This window comes from Camelina sativa, chromosome 9 (assembly GCF_000633955.1).
Source record: "Camelina sativa cultivar DH55 chromosome 9, Cs, whole genome shotgun sequence".
Lineage (NCBI taxonomy): Eukaryota > Viridiplantae > Streptophyta > Magnoliopsida > Brassicales > Brassicaceae > Camelina > Camelina sativa.
Window position 1 is genome coordinate 29005321 of NC_025693.1, and position 19222 is coordinate 29024542.

Sequence of the window (19222 nt, forward strand, 5' to 3'; positions counted from 1 at the left end):
TTTTTTTTTTTTTTTTGGCTTTCCTGATATTTTTATGTTGTTTTTTTTTTTGTTCCTGTGTATATATAGTGAAGAATGATGAAGCTTTGTGCTATTTATTATTATGCTCTTTATATATATATATATATATTTTAATCTTGTTTATTGAGCTTTTGGTGTGTTTTCTTAAGAACAAAGCTTTTTTTTTTTTTTTTNGGTACTTTGATTCGTCCTCTCTCTGTGTATGTGTTTTAAACTATGCTTAGCTAGTGCATGAACATTAAGCGGCATTGGAGTCGCTGATATATATTCTAAAATCAAGATCATGAACCGAAGAAGATGAAATCAATTGAATGATTACTCCTACACAATTCCATCGTTGAAGATAATAGTTTACTCGATATCTCTCATCTTTTTCTCTGTGGTGTGGTGTGGTGTGGTGTGGGGAGATTTCTGATTTTGTTGGGGAGCTCATGGAAGAGATGACTCCTGCTGTTGCAATGACTCTTAGCTTAGCTAATACAATGTGTGACTCATCATCACCTGTGGAGATCACTCAGCTCAAGAACGTTACTGATTCTGCTGATTTGTTATCTGATTCACAACATCAGAAACAAGGTGAATCTGAATTGTTGAAAACCGGGTCTTCTTCTTCTTCTTCTACTAATGTTTTAGATGAAGACGAGGTACTTGTGGAGGAGGATGATAATAGTGCTGCAGTCATTAGTGAAGGCTTATTAGTTGTTGATGATGCTGGCTCTGAGTTAAGCTTGTCTGAAATAGATAACGGGAGAGTTCTTGCAACTGCTATTATCGTTGGCGAATCAAGCATCGAGCAGGTCCCCACTGCTGAAGTTGTTATTGCGGGTGAGGATACAAGTGTAGAAGAAGATGGTTCAGGTGTAACGGCTTCTGAGGTTGTCATTCGTTTGCCTGAAGTAAATAGTAATCAGCTGGTCAAAGGTAGAAGTGTTTATGAATTAGATTGTATACCGCTTTGGGGTACCGTTTCCATTCAAGGTAATAGATCTGAGATGGAGGATGCTTTTGCCGTGTTGCCTCATTTTCTTAAACTGCCTATCAAAATGCTTATGGGAGATCATGAGGGTATGAGTCCTAGCCTCACACACCTCACTGGTCATTTCTTCGGTGTTTATGATGGTCATGGAGGCCATAAGGTATGCTGTATTCTCATTTTCTCTACATTCTCTTTGAATCCAAATAACCTTTTGATTTTGTGATTTTGCCGTTAAAATCCATTAGCTATTGCTTGTAGGTTGCTGACTATTGCCGAGATAGACTCCATTTTGTCTTGGCTGAAGAAATTGAACGCATTAAAGATGAGTTATGCAAGAGGAACACAGGAGAGGGTAGGCAGGTCCAGTGGGAGAAAGTCTTCACTAGTTGTTTTCTAACCGTTGATGATGAGATTGGAGGAAAAGTCAGCAGAGCCGTTGTTGGTTCTTCTGATAAGATTCTTGAGGCGGTTGCCTCTGAGACCGTAGGATCAACTGCTGTGGTTGCTTTAGTTTGCTCATCACATATAGTAGTTTCTAACTGTGGGGATTCAAGGGCGGTATTACTTCGTGGCAAAGAAGCCATGCCCTTATCAGTCGATCACAAAGTAAAAAGAGTTTCCTTTCTTTCCTTCTATCCTAGAGTTAAGCACCCTCTAATGTACCGAGTTGATCAAGTTGTTTCTTACCTCTTTCTCTTTTTCTGCAGCCAGATAGAGAGGATGAATATGCAAGAATAGAAAATGCTGGGGGTAAAGTTATACAATGGCAAGGCGCACGTGTTTTTGGTGTTCTTGCCATGTCTAGGTCCCTAGGTAAGCAGTGCTTCTCTTGATGACTACTAATGCATCTATGAATGTCGTGAGTTGGCTTATTGGTTTCAAAACTTACCTTGGTTATGAATTTACTCCCCTTCATGAAACATTAGATCCTCGGCGTTTTTTTTTCCTCCTCTGGACCTATGCAGGTGACAGATATCTGAAGCCATATGTGATCCCAGAACCGGAAGTGACATTCATGCCGCGGTCAAGAGAAGATGAGTGTCTTATACTAGCCAGTGATGGTCTTTGGGATGTAATGAACAACCAAGAAGCTTGCGAATTGGCTAGGAGACGGATCTTGATGTGGCACAAGAAGAACGGTGCACCACCTATAGCAGAGAGAGGCAAAGGAACAGACCCAGCTTGCCAAGCCGCGGCTGATTACCTCTCCATGCTTGCTATTCAAAAAGGAAGTAAAGACAACATCTCCATCATTGTGATTGACTTGAAAGCTCAAAGAAAATTCAAGACCAGAACTTGAAGCTTAATTACAAACAGTACGCTTACTTACTTTTTTTTTACTGGGGGTAAGTTTAGATCGTTAAGGATCTAATGTCGACAAGTTTTTACATATTATATTTATTCAATATTGTTAGAGGGGTTGGGAAAAGAAAAAAGAAGGTATGGAAATGCGGGTTGGGGAGGAGAAGACTGAAGATTAAGAAGATGATGCATAGCTAATTTTATAAGTACATTCCTTTTTCTCATGAAACTTTGGGATTCTTATGTATAAGAAGAAGAAGAAGAAATAGGCAAAAAATATGCTTTTTTTTTGGTTGAGTATTAAAGTAGATGAATATGTTGTAATAGTTTTGAGATGTGGCAAATGAAATTGTAATTGAAACTATTGTCACATTAACCTTCTTGCATTTCTCTTTTCTTTTTTACTACCCTTTTCTACTGATTCTTTACATTCCATAACTTACTTGACATTGAATTGAGTGTTTTGGATCCAAGTGATTCAAGGTTGGGTTTAGGAGTGGTAAAGAAGTACAATAAACAAAAGGTGGACGTGCCGGAGTGGTTATCGGGCATGACTAGAAATCATGTGGGCTTTGCCCGCGCAGGTTCGAATCCTGCCGTTCACGTTTTTTATTTTTGTATTAATCCGTAACTTACCTTAATCATCTCACATTCATTCATACCGTACGAAATGTAAATCTATTTCTTTTCCTAATTTGGGTAAGAATAGAAATCAAATCAATTACAAATGCGGTGGTGACGTGTGAAACCGTAAGTGTGTTAGAAAGCTATTTATTAATCATTGGCAGTTTGGCACCGCGTAAACTCTGGATTGTAAAAGAAAGTATATCATTTTTAGACAAGTTATCAAGAAATTAAGATTTCATATGTATATTGCACTTGACGGTTTAGCCATTTGTGAAAGCCACGACAACACCGGCCCTCCTCCATTGACCTAAACGCTAGTTTATATATATGATTTGATTTTTGATAATATAAAGAAAACATTTAGCAGTTTATTATTCGAAAATTAGATATTAAAAAGACTAATTAGGCATCAGCTTCATATAGAAAACGTGTTTATTTGCACGTTAGACATATGATTCCGTTGAACAATTTGATTATTTGACGTACCAAAATGTATTTGCTACATGTAATCCAGCTGTATTATTAGTAAGGGGCCTTTGAATTTCCATTTCCAACTTTCACAAGCAAATACCACCATTTTTCCAGCTTATCCAAGAAGTCATTGAAAATTAAAACAAAACAAAAAAAATTTCCCAAGAAACGTATGTAGCAATCCCGGTAGCAATTGAACCATTTATTACTTTATTTTGTTTTGTGGGATTACCAAAGTTTTATTCGGAATTTAAAGATTAATTGAGTATCATTTCTCTAGGGTATGGTAAAGACTTCAGACTTGGGAGTATAAGTTAACTCAAGTTTCGAAAAAATGTGGATTTTAGAGTTTGTGGATATGATGTTTTTCAGATATTTTAATGGATAGTTTGTGACAGTTGCAAATTTATTTATACAACTAATCAATTATGAAGTATACGTACTACATATCCCATACGAGGGACATATAACAAATTTATCTCCTTTGTTTTCTCCCTTTTGTCGACACTCAAACTCAGGGGAACTGGTCAGATCTTAAGGGTAAAGGTATAGTCAACTACAAGTACTAATTTGAACATACATACATCTGCTTAGATATCCTCTACGCGAAATGTGAAATGTATCTCTACGTTTCTATCATTATCCGATTATTTTTCTAATAACATATCTAAATATGCCAAGACCAAGACAAAGACATATTTTTGTGTTGTGTAAAGTAGTAAATCCACAAAAATATATACTACTACTATATTTATTAAAATAAAAGACCAAACCCAGTTCCCCAAGCATTACAAAGCATAAAAGCAACACATCTCACACAGCATCGAAAGCCAACCACTCCAAACTTGTAAAAAAAGTTGTCTTTCTCAAAAAGCCAAAATAATAAAAACGCAAAGAGTATGGAAGAAGAAGAAGACGGAGACGCGTCTACGCCGTTTTGGCTTCAATCACGCCGTAACAACAACAACACTTACTTCCGCCGCACCGCAAGTCTCGGCGGCCGTGCAACCACCGTCGCCACTCAAATATTCTTCGCCGGAGCAGCTGCCATCCTCATAGTCTTCTTCATTATCCCTCCTTTCTTCACCTCCGTTTCACAGATTTTTCGACCTCATTTAGTCCGTAAAAGCTGGGACTATCTCAACTTCGTTCTCGTCCTTTTCGCCGTCCTTTGCGGCTTCCTCAGCCGCAACTCCAATAATGACGACACCAATCATACCAAAGAAGAAGACGTTCGTAACAAATTCTCCAGCTCCCCGTCCATCATCGATCGAGGAGGTGCTACACCGCGTTATTGGCTCGACGATCGTGGAGATCAGACGGTGTACAAGAGGTTTAGTAGATTAAGGAGTGTTAGCTCGTATCCAGATCTGAGTCTCCGGGAATACGAAGACGATGAACGGTGGAGATTTTACGATGATACACGTGTAAGTAAATGCCGTTATGAAGATACAGATCCGATCTATCCTAATCAAAGTTACAGAAACTGGCAAGAGGAGGTTAAACCACCGCCGGAAGATATAGTTCAACCAGACCGCAACGGCAACAACGGAGAAGGAAGAAAGATTCAAAGCGACGGTTCCGAAGCTGAGAAAGTTGAGGTTGTTGCGACGACGGAAGCTGAAGTAGTAGAAGAAGAGCTAACAGTGCCATCTGCTCCGCCGTATATCCCGTCTCCGCCACGTGCTCCTCCTCCACAGCCTAAGCAAGCGAAGAGGAAGGCTAAAAGAGTGTACCAAGATGTTCCTCCAAAGGAAGAGAAGAAAGAGAGAGCTGAACTTGTCGCGGCGGCGACGCCGATTCCACCTCCGACGAGTGTGTATCAGAAGAGCAATAAACAAGAGAAGAAGAAAGGAGGAGCAACTAAAGAGTTTCTAACAGCGTTACGGAGGAAGAAGAAGAAGCAGAGACAACAGAGCATCGACGGCCTCGATTTACTCTTCGGCTCCGATCCTCCATTGGTCTATTATACAATGCCACAACCGCCGCCTCCGCCACCGCCTCCACCACCTTTCTTACAGGGGCTTTTCTCATCTAAAAAAGGTAAAAGCAAAAGAACCAACACTTCAAATCCACCGCCTCCTCCTCCTCCTCCGCCACCACCTGAACGGAGATATGAATCACGAGCATCAATCGCGAAGCTTCGTAAAGCTCCGACATCTAAACCGAATCCGCCAGCTAGAGTAACTCAATTCGTAGGCACAGGTAACGAATCTCCGTTGTTACCGATCCCGCCGCCGCCTCCTCATCCGCCGTTTAAAATGCCGGCTTGGAAATTTGTGAAGCGTGGAGATTACGTCAGGATGGCTAGTGACATCAGCATAAGCTCCGACGAACCTGATGAACCGGATGTTGTAGCTCAATCGGCCGGCGGGAGTATGTTCTGTCCGAGCCCCGACGTAGATACCAAAGCCGATGATTTCATCGCGAGATTCAGAGCTGGACTCAAATTGGAGAAGATGAACTCTGCCAAAAGAGGGAGATCCAATTTAGGACCTGAACCCGGACTCGATGAATCCGGATCTTCAACGGGTTACAGGCCTTAGCCCAAGCGTATAGAGTTTATTTCTTTCTTAATGGGTTTTTCTGGAACGTTGGTTTTTCTATTTTTTTTTGGCTTACTATATTGTGTTTGTTTTTTCTTTACATTTATTAAATTTTCTTATACGTATAATCTTGTGGTGTATACATAAATAAACACAAATTTAGTATCCAGTTTCAAACCCCATTTTGTATCGTCGAACTGTGGAAGATGTCTAGGGTCTCACCGGGGGCTTTTGAATACGACCACAACAAAGTGTCAAAGTCTTACCTATGTTGCCTAACAAAGAAGCTGCGTTAGCTTTATAAAAAAGCACTTGCACTATCTATCTGCGGGATAAATCAATTTAAATCAATTTAAATAAAATATTATAAGTAAATTATTATTTGAGATTTAAAATATTTTTGTGTAAATTAAAATATGTAAGTAAAATTTTTTTCGTTTATTCAAATTTGCGTTTATTTTTGTAAAATACGTTTCACCAGTGAAATATTTGAACTTACAAAAGAATTTTAAAGTGGTGTAGATAAAAAATTTTCGTTTATTCAAATTTGCGTTTATTTTCTGTAAAATACGTTTCACCAGTGAAATATTTGAACTTACAAAAGAATTTTAAGGTGGTATAGAAATTTATGATGTACTTTTTGTGTTTCTAAAAATCAAATTCACATATTTTATGTTTCACATTATTATCTAAATCACTATGCCATTAAATAGATAAATTAATATTTTTAGACTAAAGGTTTTAATTTAAATTAATCATAAGTTTAAAAATGCAATGAGAAAAATGTATAAAAGTGATAAATAAATGTATTTTTTATTGTTTGTAAAATAGAATTTACTTTTAATAATTAAATAATAAAGAAACACTCTCATAAAAAAACTGATGTGTTGCGCTAACATAGCTTTTGTGCTTTTTTTTAATACATGCTCTTATATTTCATTAGTATTTACATAAATATGTCATTGACATATATAAAAGCAATGTTCTTTTTCTATTTGTTTTTAAAAATAAAAAATTTGATCAACAAATAAATCCGAAAATGTATTTAATTATCAATTTCATAACATTAATATATAGGGGATTCTATAATTTTTTTAACCTAATATATATTATCTTAAGCAACAAGCTAGGGCTAGAATCGCTCTTTGTCTCTTTTCTTCTCATCTTCTCCATGGCTGAGTCTAGCAAGAGATCCGCAACCAAAGGTGAAGCAACTCCCGCCGTGATTAAGGCCACAAAGTCTTTGAAAGAACTCAAGAGGGAGCAGGAAGATGATATAAAGACCAAAGTGAATCTGAAGAAGCCGAAGAAAGATGTGATAATTGCTCATCCCGGGAAGGAAAAATCTGAGATGAAGGAGATTATGAAAGGAATCGCTGATCGTCTTCAGCGGCTCGAAGCAAAGGTGGATTTGTTGGCAACGAAGGCAGATCTACAGGCGATTTTGATCGCAGTAAAGGGTGAGAAAGTTCCTGTCATGAAGCCTCCTGCTGTGTCTGCTTCTGACAGCGAGGACTCATCGTACATGGACACTTCTCCAGATGACAAAGTTACTCGAACCAAGGCAGAGACCAGTTCGTCTGAGGATGAATCATCTTCTTCTGAGGAACCTGCAAATAAACCTGCTGCAAGTGCCAAGCCAGCTGCATTTACCATACCACCAGCTGCGTTTACCATACCACCAGCTGCTAAAGTTTATCCATACCAGCAGATTGTTGGTGGCAATGGTCAAACGATCTCTGTTAGGGGCTTTGACCCTTCCATTCCTGTGGATGATATCAAGAGCGCGTTGAGTAATTATTTCTCTTCTTTTGGGGAGATTACACGCGTATTTGTTCCCGCAAGCCGTCAAACCGGTGCTTCCTTGGGATATGCTTACATTGATCTGAAACAAGGAGCAGAGAAGGCGTTGAAACTTCGTAGACATGACGTAGGAGGATGGAATCTTGTAGTTGGTGAGGCTGAACCAATTCGCAGTGGAAGTAGTTGGCCTTTTCCTGGCCGTTGTGGCTCTATTGGCCGTTGTACCTACTGCTAAAGCTTTGGTGATGCGAGGAAGAGGCTGCTCCTCGAACTAGTTTTACTTCCTCAAGTAGGAAATAGAAGATATGTAGCGTTTATTTAAACTTGTGATGCAATGCAACATTATTATATTACTTATGTTCTAGTTAAGTTTTTGTCCTAGTGTTAAAGTAAACTCAATATTGAGTTCTTTTGGTTTTAAAGAAGAAATTGGAACTCTGATTTTTTTTTTTTAATATATATATAACAAGACAGGTCTCCTGAGTACTTGTTAGAGCACATGTAGTTTGTTAGAGCACATGTAGTTGTACTTTGATGTATGTGATCATGGAACTAACCAGTCCTTCAATTTGACAAGTCCAAAGAAACGCAATTTCATTACTTCCTCTAATAACACAAGCCAACAATATCATAGGACCTGAAGATAGATGCCCTAGATACAAATAATGGTTTCCCAATAAAAACACAAACAAAACAAAGCTTATTATTTAACACTTAGATTCATTGCTCGCAAGATACTCCTTGAGAACATCCATAACCGAACCAAACTTTGCCTTAACCTTAACTGGTGGATTTGCCAATCTACAAGCCATCTCCTTAATGTTCTTGGAATGATAACCAATCTTACTCTCCGTAAACTTCAATCCATGAGCTGTACTCACCACCACAGTCCGATCATTAGCTTCTATAACTCCAGACTTCCTCAGCTTCATCAATGCCGTTAACGCCACACCTGTGTGAGGGCATATAAACATCCCCGTAGAATCAGCAAGAGCTGTTGCATCCATCAACTCTTCTTCCGTAGCTTCCTCAACAATTCCATTAGATTTCTTCAACGCATAGACAGCTCTATCAATCGAAACAGGATCACCGATCTGAATCGCAGAAGCAAATGTAGTGTTTGCTTTCAACGGATTGAAATCTTCTTTGAAACCAGATTTGTAGTGCAAGTAAAGTGGATTCGCGTTAGCAGCTTGAGCACAAACAAGCCTAGGGATTCTATCAACAAGACCTAACTCTTTACACATATGAAACCCTTTGTAAAACGCATAGATGTTACCAAGATTGCCTCCAGGAACAATGACCCAATCAGGAACTTCCCAGTTAAACTGCTGCAATATCTCAATCGCCGCCGTCTTTTGTCCTTCGAGACGGAGGCTGTTGAGAGAGTTCGCCAAGTAAATCGGAAGCTCTGCCGTGACTTCTCTGATCAAATGCATACATCCATCGAAATCAGTGTCAATACTAAGCACAAACGCTCCGTTTGCAATCGGCTGAACAAGCTGAGCCATGGAGATTTTGTCCGCCGGTAAGAACACGATCGACGGGATTCCGGCGGCAGCACAGTAAGCGGATAGAGCAGCGGAGGTATCTCCAGTGGAAGCGCATCCAACTCCAACGACTGGTTTGTTCATTTTCCGGAGACGATTCACCTGAGAAACAAGAACCATCATAAAGTTGCAAAACAGAGGATTATAAAGTTTACAACTTTGTTAAAGTTGCAAAAACAGAGGATAATAAAGTTGTAAGCTTTGTTAAAGATGGTAGACCTGAGAAACAAGAACAGTCATGCCTAGATCTTTAAACGAGCCAGTGTGGCTGATTCCACAATGTTTCACCCACAGATCGTTCATCTGAAGATACTGTTTACCGAATCGCTCAGCCCAGAAGAGATTTGAGTTGCCTTCGAAAGCAGAGACGATGTCGTCATCGTCGATCTCGGGGAGAACCCACTCTTTCTTAGACCAAACGCCTGATCCGTACGGCCAATTGGTTTTGCCGACGCGAGAGTCGAAGAGTTTACGCCAGAACTCTCCGTCGTAGCGTTTCAAGGCGGCGAAATCGTGCTGAACGTCGAGGAGACCACCGGACTGTGAACGGTAGACAATCTCGTCGAGGGAGTAGGACTCGGTTGAAGTCGGTGGTGCGTCGAAAGGGACGTAGCGTGCGGAGAGGTTTTGGAGTTGGTGAGGACGGCGACGAGCTTCGTCGCGGATGTTCTCATCAGGGGAACGGCGGTGTTTTTGAGGCGGAGGAGAGGAAGAAGTGGAGGAGGTGGTGCATCGGACGGTGAAAGAGACGGCGGAGGAGTGAGGTTTGAGTGTGGTTTCAGAGTGGGAAGGTAAGTAGGTGGCGGAGTGGAGAAAAGAGAGTGAGGCCATTATGAGTGAGAGAGAGTAAAGTGAAGCGTTTGATTGGAGAGAAGAATGAAGTTGACTACACCTTTGTCACTGACAAATTCAATTTATAACTTTAAAAAGTATTCCACAAAAAAAAAAAAAAAACTTATTCCTTTATTGTTTTTTCTTTTCTAATTGTTCCAAATTCCCAAGGAATACAAATTGTACTACCACACTAGGAAATATGAAAATGAATCTTGAACATCAAAGAGTCATGCATGAATTTAGTTTTTAATACGGACTGGGTCAAAAGATACAGTAAGCAAATGGATGGACCACTTGACCAGTGTGGAAAAATATTATCTCGTTCTTGACTATAAAAAAAAATTTGATTACTGCCTTATTTCCCTTTCTTAAGACATCTAAAATAAAATAAAAAGTCGAAACACCAAGCAAAAGAGTAGTTTTATTTCCTCATAAAGATAGCATGTCTTGAATGGTTGATGTAAGTAATATGGTCTGGAGGTCACCCAGAAAGATTAATGAAACGGCAACAAATCAAGACATAACACCATGACAATGGCAGCAAAACCGAGAGGCACAATGGCTGCACAAATCTGCACGGGATGGATTTCTAGGAAGCTCTTTGTTGGTTGATATAAGCAGCCGCATTGTGATGATACCTACAAGAAGAAAAACAAATTAAAAGCCTCACATAGTTGAATTGGCTTTACATGCTATGATTCTCGTGTACAAGTAGGCAGTGCCGAAAGCTTTACCTCATTGCTTGTATGGATTTGAAGCTGACTGATTAGATGAGTATCTAACTTCAAACGCAAGCAATGGCCAAGATCAACGTTCTCTAAAGAATGATTTTTGGAAACCGAAACAGTTTCCAATGACTTGCACCCATGTGCATTGAGACATTTGAGGCTCAGTGGGATATTTGTTAATGATTTGAGGTTCTTGCAGTTATTAAGGCTGAGAGTTAGTAGCGAGAGTAGATCTTTAACCCCCGTAGGCACCGACTCAAATTCCTGACCGCTAAGGTCTAACCCTCTTAAGTTGGTGAAGTGAACAAGCTGAGCCGATAGCGACTCAACACTTTTGCAGTTGTCGAGGGAAAGTTCAAGCAAACTGTACCTGCTCGGCTCTTCCTCTACAGATATTTCCATAGATGACTTGAGGTTAACACAGTCTGAGAGTATGAGTGTTTCCACCTGAGGTAGTCTTGGTAATGCTTTGAGCTCCCGACAGTTACAAAGCCTAACATACTTTAACTTGGAAAGGTTTCTCATAGCTGTTGGTAAGCTCTTGTAATCATTTCCACTGAGGTCTAGTTTCGCCAAGGAAACCAGCTGACCAATGTCGTCGGGGATGACTAAAATGTTCAAGTTGACTAGATTTAATTCTGTCAAGATGGGGAAGTCTGAAAATCTATAGCATGTGAAAGAAGAACCACACTTGCTGTAGTTAGACCGCATGATGTTGAGTGTTCTGAAACCGTAAAGCTTTGATGCGAACATCATCGATTCATCTGGGATATGTTTCTCGGTACTAAAAGAGAGGTGACCTGCCTGCCCTTTAAGAGACGACAACAATATACTGATTTCTCCCTCGACAGATACATCTGTAAGATGTATTAGTGTCTCCATAGCAGCTGGAAACTCCAATACGACAGGCCGGGACTGCATGTTGCTGCATCTTTGAAAGTCCGTTGATTCTTTCATAACCACAACATTGCTCTTTAGGCCAACACATTTGGATAGATTTAGTTTTCTTAGAGAAGGTAACCTACCGATGGACGCTGGAATCTGCTCCAACGACGTGCAGCCTTCCATATTCACCTCCTCGAGCTGGATGGCGCTTGAGAGATCTGAAACTTTGCGCAGACTTTTAGAACCTGACAAGTCTAGTTTCCTCAACTTCCTCAGATCCTAAACAAAAATGTAACAAGGGAAGTTTAGAGAGGGACATATATCAAAGAGATACAACAAGTCAAAATTTCCATAAATGTAGTTTTACCGGCTTCTTGTCCCAAAGGGTTTCAAGATTGCTATAACGTAGAATGAGTTCCACGAGATAGTACGTAGGAAATACAAAAGGGAGAGCTCTCAGTGAATAGGCATCCCAATGCAGTAACCTAAGATTACCGGAAGTGGAGGAAACGTTAGAAGTGATCAGTTTTAGCCTGGAGTCCGTATCTTGTGAATGCTTGTACAACTTGAGATATTTGAGGCCATGCATAGAATCAAACACGCTCCCCATGACAAACATACTTTTAGGCATCTCACACGTATGTAGTGACAAGCATTCAATTAATTGATCGTTCGTCTGATGATTGCAACGAAAAAAAATCTCTTAGCATAGAGATAAACGAAATATATATATTAGCATATCATAGAATTAAAAAAGATGAGTGAGAAGGCTTACTCTGTTATTTTTCAGTACATAGCAAATTTCTTCAGGATCCCACATGATTCTTGACTTCCGGGGCATGCTTATAGCTTCTTCAATCTCGAGTTCTCTTGCGGTTTGTTCAACCAAAGCATGCATAGTTATACACCCATCAGTAGAAATGTCGATCAGAGACTTTGCCGCTAAACCTTTTATTCTAGATTCACCTTCATCAAGAAGGGACCTGACACGCCGGACATGGTCTCCATTAAAAAGACATGCAATATTAAGAAACAGAGTCTTGTCTCTTGTGTCTAAACTCTCGTAGCTAGTTTTTAGGATTTTTGTAATACTTTGAGGTAGAGAAGTTTCAAATATATGCAGCTCTTCGTTCCACTCCTCCAAGGTGGTCTTCTCAGCGAAATGTAAGCCAAAAGATTGAAGGGCAGAAGGCAGACCATAGGCAAGCCGAGAAGCTCGGACTGAGAGTTCTTTATAACTATGAGAGTGTGGGGTTCCTCCTTGAAAAGCAAAGTGGTTAAACAAACGCAGTGCATCGTCTTCTTCCAAACACTTAACCTCATGTACTCTGTTTACACCACGCGTCTTGAGCAAACCCTTGTCACGTGTGGTTATAATGATTCGGCTCCCTGAACCAAACCAGCTTGGCTTTTCTGCCAGGAAAAGTAACTGCTTCACGTCGTCCACATTGTCGAGGACAAGAAAAACTTTACGGTGACTAAGCCTTAGTTCGATCTGTTGAGATCCGTGCTCTACACTCCACAGCTTCACAACTTTTTCTTTACCGAGGATTATGGAAAGCATTAGTTCTTGTAAATATAAGAGTCCATGTTCTCTGCATATATCCTTAACGTTTTCTATGAAACAGTGAGCTGGAAACTGACGAGAATATCGATCATAGAGACACTTAGCAATGGTGGTTTTGCCTATGCCTCCCATTCCCCAAATCCCAATCATACAACTCTCGTCTCCAGATTCGGATTCCATATCCAACAGAGAAGTGATTCGTTCCATGTGATCCTCCCCTCCAACAACATTTCCAAAATCTATTGGATGCATATATGACAACCGACTTGAAATATCTTCAACAATATCTTTAATCATTGTAGCCTCGTCTAAGCTGATATGAGAAATTAAAGCATGGTTCAAAGATATAACATAAACATCTCATAAAGATTGTAACACAACGCTCCAAATAAAAAAGGACAAACAAAAAAAAAAACAGAACACACTCACATTTCATCGGTATGTATGCCTGCCAATTTGGCAACCTGACCAAGCGCGTATCTCCATCGGAGAACCTTCTCCGTCAATTCTGGCGCTTTGTATTCTTGAAAAGCAGTGTCGAAGCTTCCTGTCTGGTGTCTCACGTCAGAGGGATCTACTCCGTAGAAGATGGGAACGACTCTGATCATATCTTCAGTGTGCAAGTCCATTATCATCCGGAGTTCCTCCAAGCACCACTTAGAAGTAGCGTAGTTCTCCGAGATAACGACCACAGCGAACCTAGAATCTTGAATCGCTTGGCAGATTTCATCGGAAATTGTGTCACCCGCTTCAATCTCTCTATCGTCTTTGAAAGTAACGATATTACTATAACGAAGTGCTGTGTAGAGATGACTTGTGAATTTCCTGCGGGTGTCTTTCCCACGAAAACTGAGGAACACATCGTAGTTCCAGAGACGAGATGGAGATGAAGAAGCCATAGGGAAGGATCTACTTCAACAAAGAGGAAGACTACAAATGAACAAAAAAAAAAACAAAAGAATAAGCCGAGTCTCATTGTATCTAGAGGTCAACTATCTTAAACTTAAACCTGCAAGGGTGGCTGATCATGTGATTAAGTTTGTTTTTTTTCTTTCTATTGTCCAATCAAGTTTTACTAGTAAAAAAATACTATTTAATCTGATGAAATATATTTGGTTTTATATGTTATATATGTTGAAACACGTTAAATTTTTATCTTTTTCTTATTTTGTTTAATTAAATTGAATACTACTAGTTCAAAGCAGCCAGCCATATAGTTTTTGATTTTTGTTTTTGCTTTTCTTCCATGTAACATCATCACTCATTCTAGTTCAAAAAGTGATTTATTGTTTTCAATACATTTACAGCTAAGTGCTAACCGATAGATACTTAAAATTATATAGGACTACGAAGCATACCAAGTCAACTACGCAACCACTAAATAGTAAATACTAAATAGACGTGTTTTTAATTAATAATTCTTTGAGCCATCATAGGCAGCATCATTCACGTAGTTGCATGTTCAAGTAATTGGATAATCATATATTTATTTTCTCGAGTTTGCCTTCCTTGAGTTGGATTCGAAAGGTAATTCTGGTGAATCAATCGAAAAAGTCTCTGTAGCGCTTTGTCTCTGTATTGAGATTTCACAAAAGTCCTCTCCCTTGGATTTAAGATTCAAGAATACTTGGTCAGACGAATATGGCTTCCTCTCTTTTATCATCATCCATCCAACAGAAGTGCGATGTCTTTGTGAGTTTCAAAAAGTCTGACACGGGCAAATGTTTTGTAAGCCATCTTTACCGTTCCTTAGACCGAAAGGGCATCACAACTTTCAAGGAGGAACTCAAGGACCAGCCTTTTCAGTTGCTTCAGGATATCGGATACCCAAAAATTGCCCTCGTTGTGGTGTCGGAGAACTACATCTCCTCGTTCTGGTGCATGAGCCAGCTCACTGAGCTTTTAAAGTTTATGAAGGAAGGCTCCCTCAGTGTCATACCAATCTTCTATGAAATTGATCCTTCCGGTTTACATTCGATAACAGGGACGACGCGGTTGACGTGGAGTAGGGTACTGACCTTGCTGGCCAGCTTACCCGGGGAACACACGGACAATTGGTATATCTGAGTTCATGACTCCCCTCTATTATCAATTCTTTTGTTGCTTGTAGTTGGAATTACCTGGAAAGATCTTATAATTTAACGAAAACATATAGAAGAATGGTGATTCCTCAAGTGACAATAATAGTTCAATATTCCATATATGACGACAGGGACGATGATGCCGGTCTGATAGACAAAGTAACGGACGATGTATGCAAGAAGCTGACTACTTCCACAACACCAAGTGATTACAGTGACCTTTTTGGGATGGATTGTCACATGAAAGCTTTATATGAAATGTTGGATATAGGATTTCACAGCCAGGATGTCGAAAAAATGGTCGGGATAAGTGGGGTAAGAGGCGTTGGCAAAACAACCCTTGCGAGATACGCGTATGAAAAGGTATCACACAATTTCTATGAACATGTTTTTTTAGAGAATGTATACAAGATTTATCAGGAACGCAGCCCATCACGATTACAAGAAGAGTTTCTCTCAAAACTTGTCCTCCAAAGCAAAGCTCAAGCAATAAAGAACTCCAAAGATGGATCGGATCATGCAGTAAAATCAAGGCTTGTACATAGAAAAGTTCTGTTTATAGCCGATGGTGTGGATACGATGGAACAAGTCGAGGACGTGTGGAAGGTCGCTAGCTGGTTAGGTCAAGGAAGTAGAGTTATCATAACCACTCAAGATTCTAGTTTGTTTGTGGCTAAAGGGTTGGAAAACGTTTATGAAGTGAAGCGTCTGCGATATGATGAAGCTCTCCAATTCTTTTATCAGTTTGCTTTTAAGCAGCAACCTCCTCACAATCGTTTCAAACAGCTTTCAGTTCGGGCTACCAAGGTAGCTGGTTGCCTTCCATTGTCCCTCAAGATACTTGGTTCCTTTCTCAATGGCAAGAGTGTAAAAGATTGGGAAATTGCATTGCAGAGGCTTGAAGCAAAAGTACAAGATGAAGAAGATACGATATCGAACGTAGTGGAAAGAAGCGACGAGCCTAGGAGATGGTCAAGATTATATACTCTCCCTCCCGGGGATTCTTGGGATGCAAGTAAGAAGAAGAAGCAGCGACAACAGAGCAAGGATGACCTTGATTTATTCTTCAGCTCAGATCCTCCAATGCCACGGCCACCACCTCCACCTCCTTCTTTTGAGAGAGAGAGGCTCTTCTCGTACAACAAAATTAAAATCGAGAGAGGCTATTCAACAAATCCATGGCCTCCACCTAAACAGAGCTTTGTTGATGACACACACGCATTTCCTATAGCTCCGCTGGAATTACTACCAGCATCATTGCCTCTAGCTAAGGATCGCAAAGCTCCACAAGAATTACGCGCACCGATTGGTGAAGCTCCGGTGACTCCACGGACATCTAAACCAACTTTCCTATCTAAAATAGCTCGATTCCTAGGCACTGGAAGCAAATCACCAGTGATATCAATCCCTACGCCGCCTGGAGATTACGTCAGGATGGCTAGTGACATCAGTATAAGCTCCGACGAACCCGATGATCCGGATGTAGCTCAATCAGGCGAAGGTAAGTCCACCGACGGGAGCCTGTTCTGTCCGATCCCCGACATAGATACCAGAACTGATGATTTCATCGCGAGATTCAGAGCTAAACTCGAACTGGACAAAGATGAACTACGGGAATAGAGGGATATCCAAATTCAGGATCCGAACCGGGACCTGATGAATCCGGATCTTTAATCTACATATGATCTATATAGATTCTTTCTGACATGTTGTTTATACTTAATTATAGATTCTTGTATTGAGCCACCACTTTATTTTTCAAACGATTTAGCAGCAATCTAGGCAAATTCTACTAATCATCAAGAGTAGTTCACATAATAATTAATACTACTACTAGTACATTATTATTGTTGAATATTGAAACCTAAAATGACAATGTGATGCAGCCGATATCAAAGCACATACGCATATTATTATGATGCCAAATTTAAGAGAATTCAGTCATTTCACGTTAGGATATCAACACTGGTCTGGCCTTAAATAACAAGTTTCTCCCTGGCTGAAAAAATCAACACCAGTTAACGTTGTGGTGGGCTGAATATTTATGGTCATCATCAATTCATTCAGAACCAACATTGTTCCGATCGGACCGTACCGTACCGGACTATATGGAATCAAATCATGTGCTGAATCGTGTAAATAAACATTTGGGAATCAGTTTTTTTTTTTTTTTTTTTTTTTTTTGTTTTTCACCCGCTTTATTAACTAAAATCCTAATCCGTTGAAGATAAGGATTAACGATGAACTAATTAAACGTGGACCAATAAAGAAATGTGTATGTGATTGGGTAGTGGGTATTTCTAAATAAGCAGTACTATATTTGATTCCATACTCAAATATGTGAAACTCCCAAGGTTAATTAAATTTAGTACAATAGTATTTTTTTCGAGTTATTATGATACAATGACAGAATTCAAATTATTTTATGTTGGTGTTTGCCTGTTTGGTATCATATTGTTCAAGGACCACCACCACTCTATTCTTAAAATTTAGCATTTCTAGGAACTGATAAATCTATAACTTTGTTTTTTTTTTCATCAAAGGAGAAGAAAAAAAAAAAAAAGCTCGAGGCTACATAGTGGAAGTGGAACTGTGAAAAAGGTATCGGATATCACGTGCTGCCTCTTACACTGTTTCTCTCTCTCTCTGTTCCTTCATCTTCTGCACAACCGTCCCAAGGATATGGACGCCACGTCATCTTATCCAGATCACTAAAAGCGGATCCAATTTCTCTCTCCTCTGCTGGGTCTGATCCGAGAAGAACATCTCAGCCGTTGGCTTCGATGACTACATTTTAGCTTCTTTGTATCTCCGCCGTCCATCTCCTCCTTCTGAGAGTGCTCTGTGCTCCCCATTTTTGTCGCTTTCGTTTAATCCTTAGTCATGATCGACACGTGTCAACTGCCAGCATCTGATTTTATTTTATTTTTTACCAGATGATCTTCCTTATTTCCTTAATAAATGCTTTTAATATTCGATCATAAATGTTTTTAACTTTAAATTAAGCAAAACAGATTTGTCAATCTATTAGTGTTTGCACAAATATCGAAAATATTAGTAGTTTATTACACAACCTGATGATACACGATTGAATCAAAACCTAAATAATTCCGGTTTAGTTTTCTTTGTCACATTGATGAACCGGTAAATTTTGTGAGTGAAAAAGAGCAATTGGTGAACCAAACCGGAATATATAAGCCGGTTATAGATATACCGGGATCTCAATTTGGTTTATTAACAGAGGAAACAAAAAAAAAACGGAACCCTAGAAGAGTCTGCTCGATAACAGTATAAACTGTTAAAGGTCTCATTTGCGTGTGCTCTCTCCTCTTGCGATTACTCTATCTAGCTCTCTCTCTCTCTCTATCGCCTTTTTCTTACATCGGTCTCGTATTGGGTATTCTCCGGGTAAAGGAAACGGGTTTTGCGGTGAGATTTTTTTTTCTTTCTTTGTCGCTTACCGGTGAGGATGATCGTTACTTGGGTAAGGTCGATTTATAATCGGTTCTGTTTTCGAAGATGTTGTTAGATCCGCATGGTTTTGGTGATCGTTTTGGATCCGAGACATGGTTCCACAGGAGAAAAAAATGCCGTCGTCTCTTGGTTTGAGTTTTGCCTTGTGAAAAAGTTTCCCTCTTTTCCTTCCTCGTTGAATCCTAAAGTTTTAACCTTTTTTTAGAAATTTTGGTCTTTTAATCCTGGGGATAGGTTACAGTGTCCGATTGTAAATAGAAATTTGCGACGTTGGTGACTTTGAGATTAGATAAAAGTTGTGTACAGATAGAGAGATTGTATAACTCGAGCTCTGAAACAAGCAAGTTTTTTTTTTTT

The 19222-nt window shown here is 39.6% G+C and overlaps 7 protein-coding genes, 1 long non-coding RNA gene and 1 other non-coding gene across 10 annotated transcripts in view; 6 read left to right on the plus strand and 3 right to left on the minus strand.

The window, feature by feature from the left end:
• The window catches only part of LOC104712886, a 1325-nt gene extending 650 nt beyond the window's left edge, over positions 1-675 (minus strand). Inside the window, exon 1 of the long non-coding RNA XR_755557.1 lies at positions 523-675. This is a non-coding gene — a long non-coding RNA (uncharacterized LOC104712886). The remainder of the gene's footprint in view (positions 1-522) is intronic.
• On the plus strand, positions 202-2675 carry LOC104712884 (protein phosphatase 2C 16-like). Of its 2 annotated transcripts, XM_010429875.1 has the most exons (5): positions 202-1157; positions 1256-1603; positions 1705-1810; positions 1963-2313; positions 2413-2675. In XM_010429875.1, exons 1-4 carry the CDS (start codon positions 453-455, stop codon positions 2295-2297), a joined length of 1494 nt encoding a protein of 497 aa, XP_010428177.1. In that variant the 5' UTR covers positions 202-452; the 3' UTR covers positions 2298-2313; positions 2413-2675. The 2 variants fall into 2 exon arrangements, with proteins under 2 accessions (XP_010428177.1, XP_010428176.1); XM_010429874.2 differs by having other exon boundaries at positions 1963-2675.
• Positions 2823-2904, plus strand: TRNAS-AGA. Its single transcript has one exon. It is a non-coding gene; the product is annotated as a tRNA-Ser (tRNA).
• Positions 4151-6132, plus strand: LOC104712887 (wiskott-Aldrich syndrome protein family member 2-like). Its single transcript, XM_010429876.2, has one exon. It carries the CDS (start codon positions 4297-4299, stop codon positions 5941-5943), a length of 1647 nt encoding a protein of 548 aa, XP_010428178.1. The 5' UTR covers positions 4151-4296; the 3' UTR covers positions 5944-6132.
• On the plus strand, positions 7059-8122 carry LOC104712888 (nucleolin 1-like). The gene has a single exon (XM_010429877.1). The coding sequence runs from the start codon at positions 7115-7117 to the stop codon at positions 7979-7981; it is 867 nt and encodes a 288-aa protein (XP_010428179.1). The 5' UTR covers positions 7059-7114; the 3' UTR covers positions 7982-8122.
• On the minus strand, positions 8315-10176 carry LOC104712889 (threonine synthase 2, chloroplastic-like). The gene is made up of 2 exons (XM_010429878.2): positions 9516-10176; positions 8315-9398 (listed from the first exon to the last, which is right to left on the minus strand). The coding sequence occupies exons 1-2, from the start codon at positions 10125-10127 to the stop codon at positions 8454-8456; spliced, it is 1557 nt and encodes a 518-aa protein (XP_010428180.1). The 5' UTR covers positions 10128-10176; the 3' UTR covers positions 8315-8453.
• LOC104712890 (disease resistance protein RML1A-like) lies at positions 10358-14253 on the minus strand. Its single transcript, XM_010429880.2, has 5 exons — positions 13740-14253; positions 12519-13623; positions 12111-12419; positions 10865-12022; positions 10358-10768 (listed from the first exon to the last, which is right to left on the minus strand). The coding sequence occupies exons 1-5, from the start codon at positions 14207-14209 to the stop codon at positions 10625-10627; spliced, it is 3186 nt and encodes a 1061-aa protein (XP_010428182.1). The 5' UTR covers positions 14210-14253; the 3' UTR covers positions 10358-10624.
• On the plus strand, positions 14802-17156 carry LOC104712891 (putative disease resistance protein At4g11170). Its single transcript, XM_010429882.1, has 2 exons — positions 14802-15367; positions 15523-17156. The coding sequence occupies exons 1-2, from the start codon at positions 14952-14954 to the stop codon at positions 17009-17011; spliced, it is 1905 nt and encodes a 634-aa protein (XP_010428184.1). The 5' UTR covers positions 14802-14951; the 3' UTR covers positions 17012-17156.
• The window catches only part of LOC104712892 (solute carrier family 25 member 44-like), a 3874-nt gene continuing 3785 nt past the window's right edge, over positions 19134-19222 (plus strand). Inside the window, exon 1 of the mRNA XM_010429884.2 lies at positions 19134-19222. The gene's annotated coding sequence lies outside the window, so the exon portion shown is untranslated.

Excerpts from the sequence above, each read along its gene's own strand:
- LOC104712884 (XM_010429874.2), top strand. The coding sequence starts at position 453 with ATGGAAGAGATGACTCCTGCTGTTGCAATGACTCTTAGCTTAGCTAAT. Across the intron at positions 1,158-1,255 it reads ATGGTCATGGAGGCCATAAG|GTTGCTGACTATTGCCGAGA; the intron begins GTATGCTGTATT and ends TATTGCTTGTAG. Across the intron at positions 1,811-1,962 it reads TGCCATGTCTAGGTCCCTAG|GTGACAGATATCTGAAGCCA; the intron begins GTAAGCAGTGCT and ends GGACCTATGCAG.
- LOC104712889 (XM_010429878.2), bottom strand. The coding sequence starts at position 10,127 with ATGGCCTCACTCTCTTTTCTCCACTCCGCCACCTACTTACCTTCCCAC. Across the intron at positions 9,399-9,515 it reads TGACTGTTCTTGTTTCTCAG|GTGAATCGTCTCCGGAAAAT; the intron begins GTCTACCATCTT and ends CTTGTTTCTCAG.
- LOC104712891 (XM_010429882.1), top strand. The coding sequence starts at position 14,952 with ATGGCTTCCTCTCTTTTATCATCATCCATCCAACAGAAGTGCGATGTC. Across the intron at positions 15,368-15,522 it reads GGGGAACACACGGACAATTG|GGACGATGATGCCGGTCTGA; the intron begins GTATATCTGAGT and ends ATATGACGACAG.
- LOC104712890 (XM_010429880.2), bottom strand. The coding sequence starts at position 14,209 with ATGGCTTCTTCATCTCCATCTCGTCTCTGGAACTACGATGTGTTCCTC. Across the intron at positions 13,624-13,739 it reads GGCATACATACCGATGAAAT|CTTAGACGAGGCTACAATGA; the intron begins GTGAGTGTGTTC and ends TTCTCATATCAG. Across the intron at positions 12,023-12,110 it reads CCCTTTGGGACAAGAAGCCG|GATCTGAGGAAGTTGAGGAA; the intron begins GTAAAACTACAT and ends ATTTTTGTTTAG.
- LOC104712887 (XM_010429876.2), top strand. The coding sequence starts at position 4,297 with ATGGAAGAAGAAGAAGACGGAGACGCGTCTACGCCGTTTTGGCTTCAA.
- LOC104712888 (XM_010429877.1), top strand. The coding sequence starts at position 7,115 with ATGGCTGAGTCTAGCAAGAGATCCGCAACCAAAGGTGAAGCAACTCCC.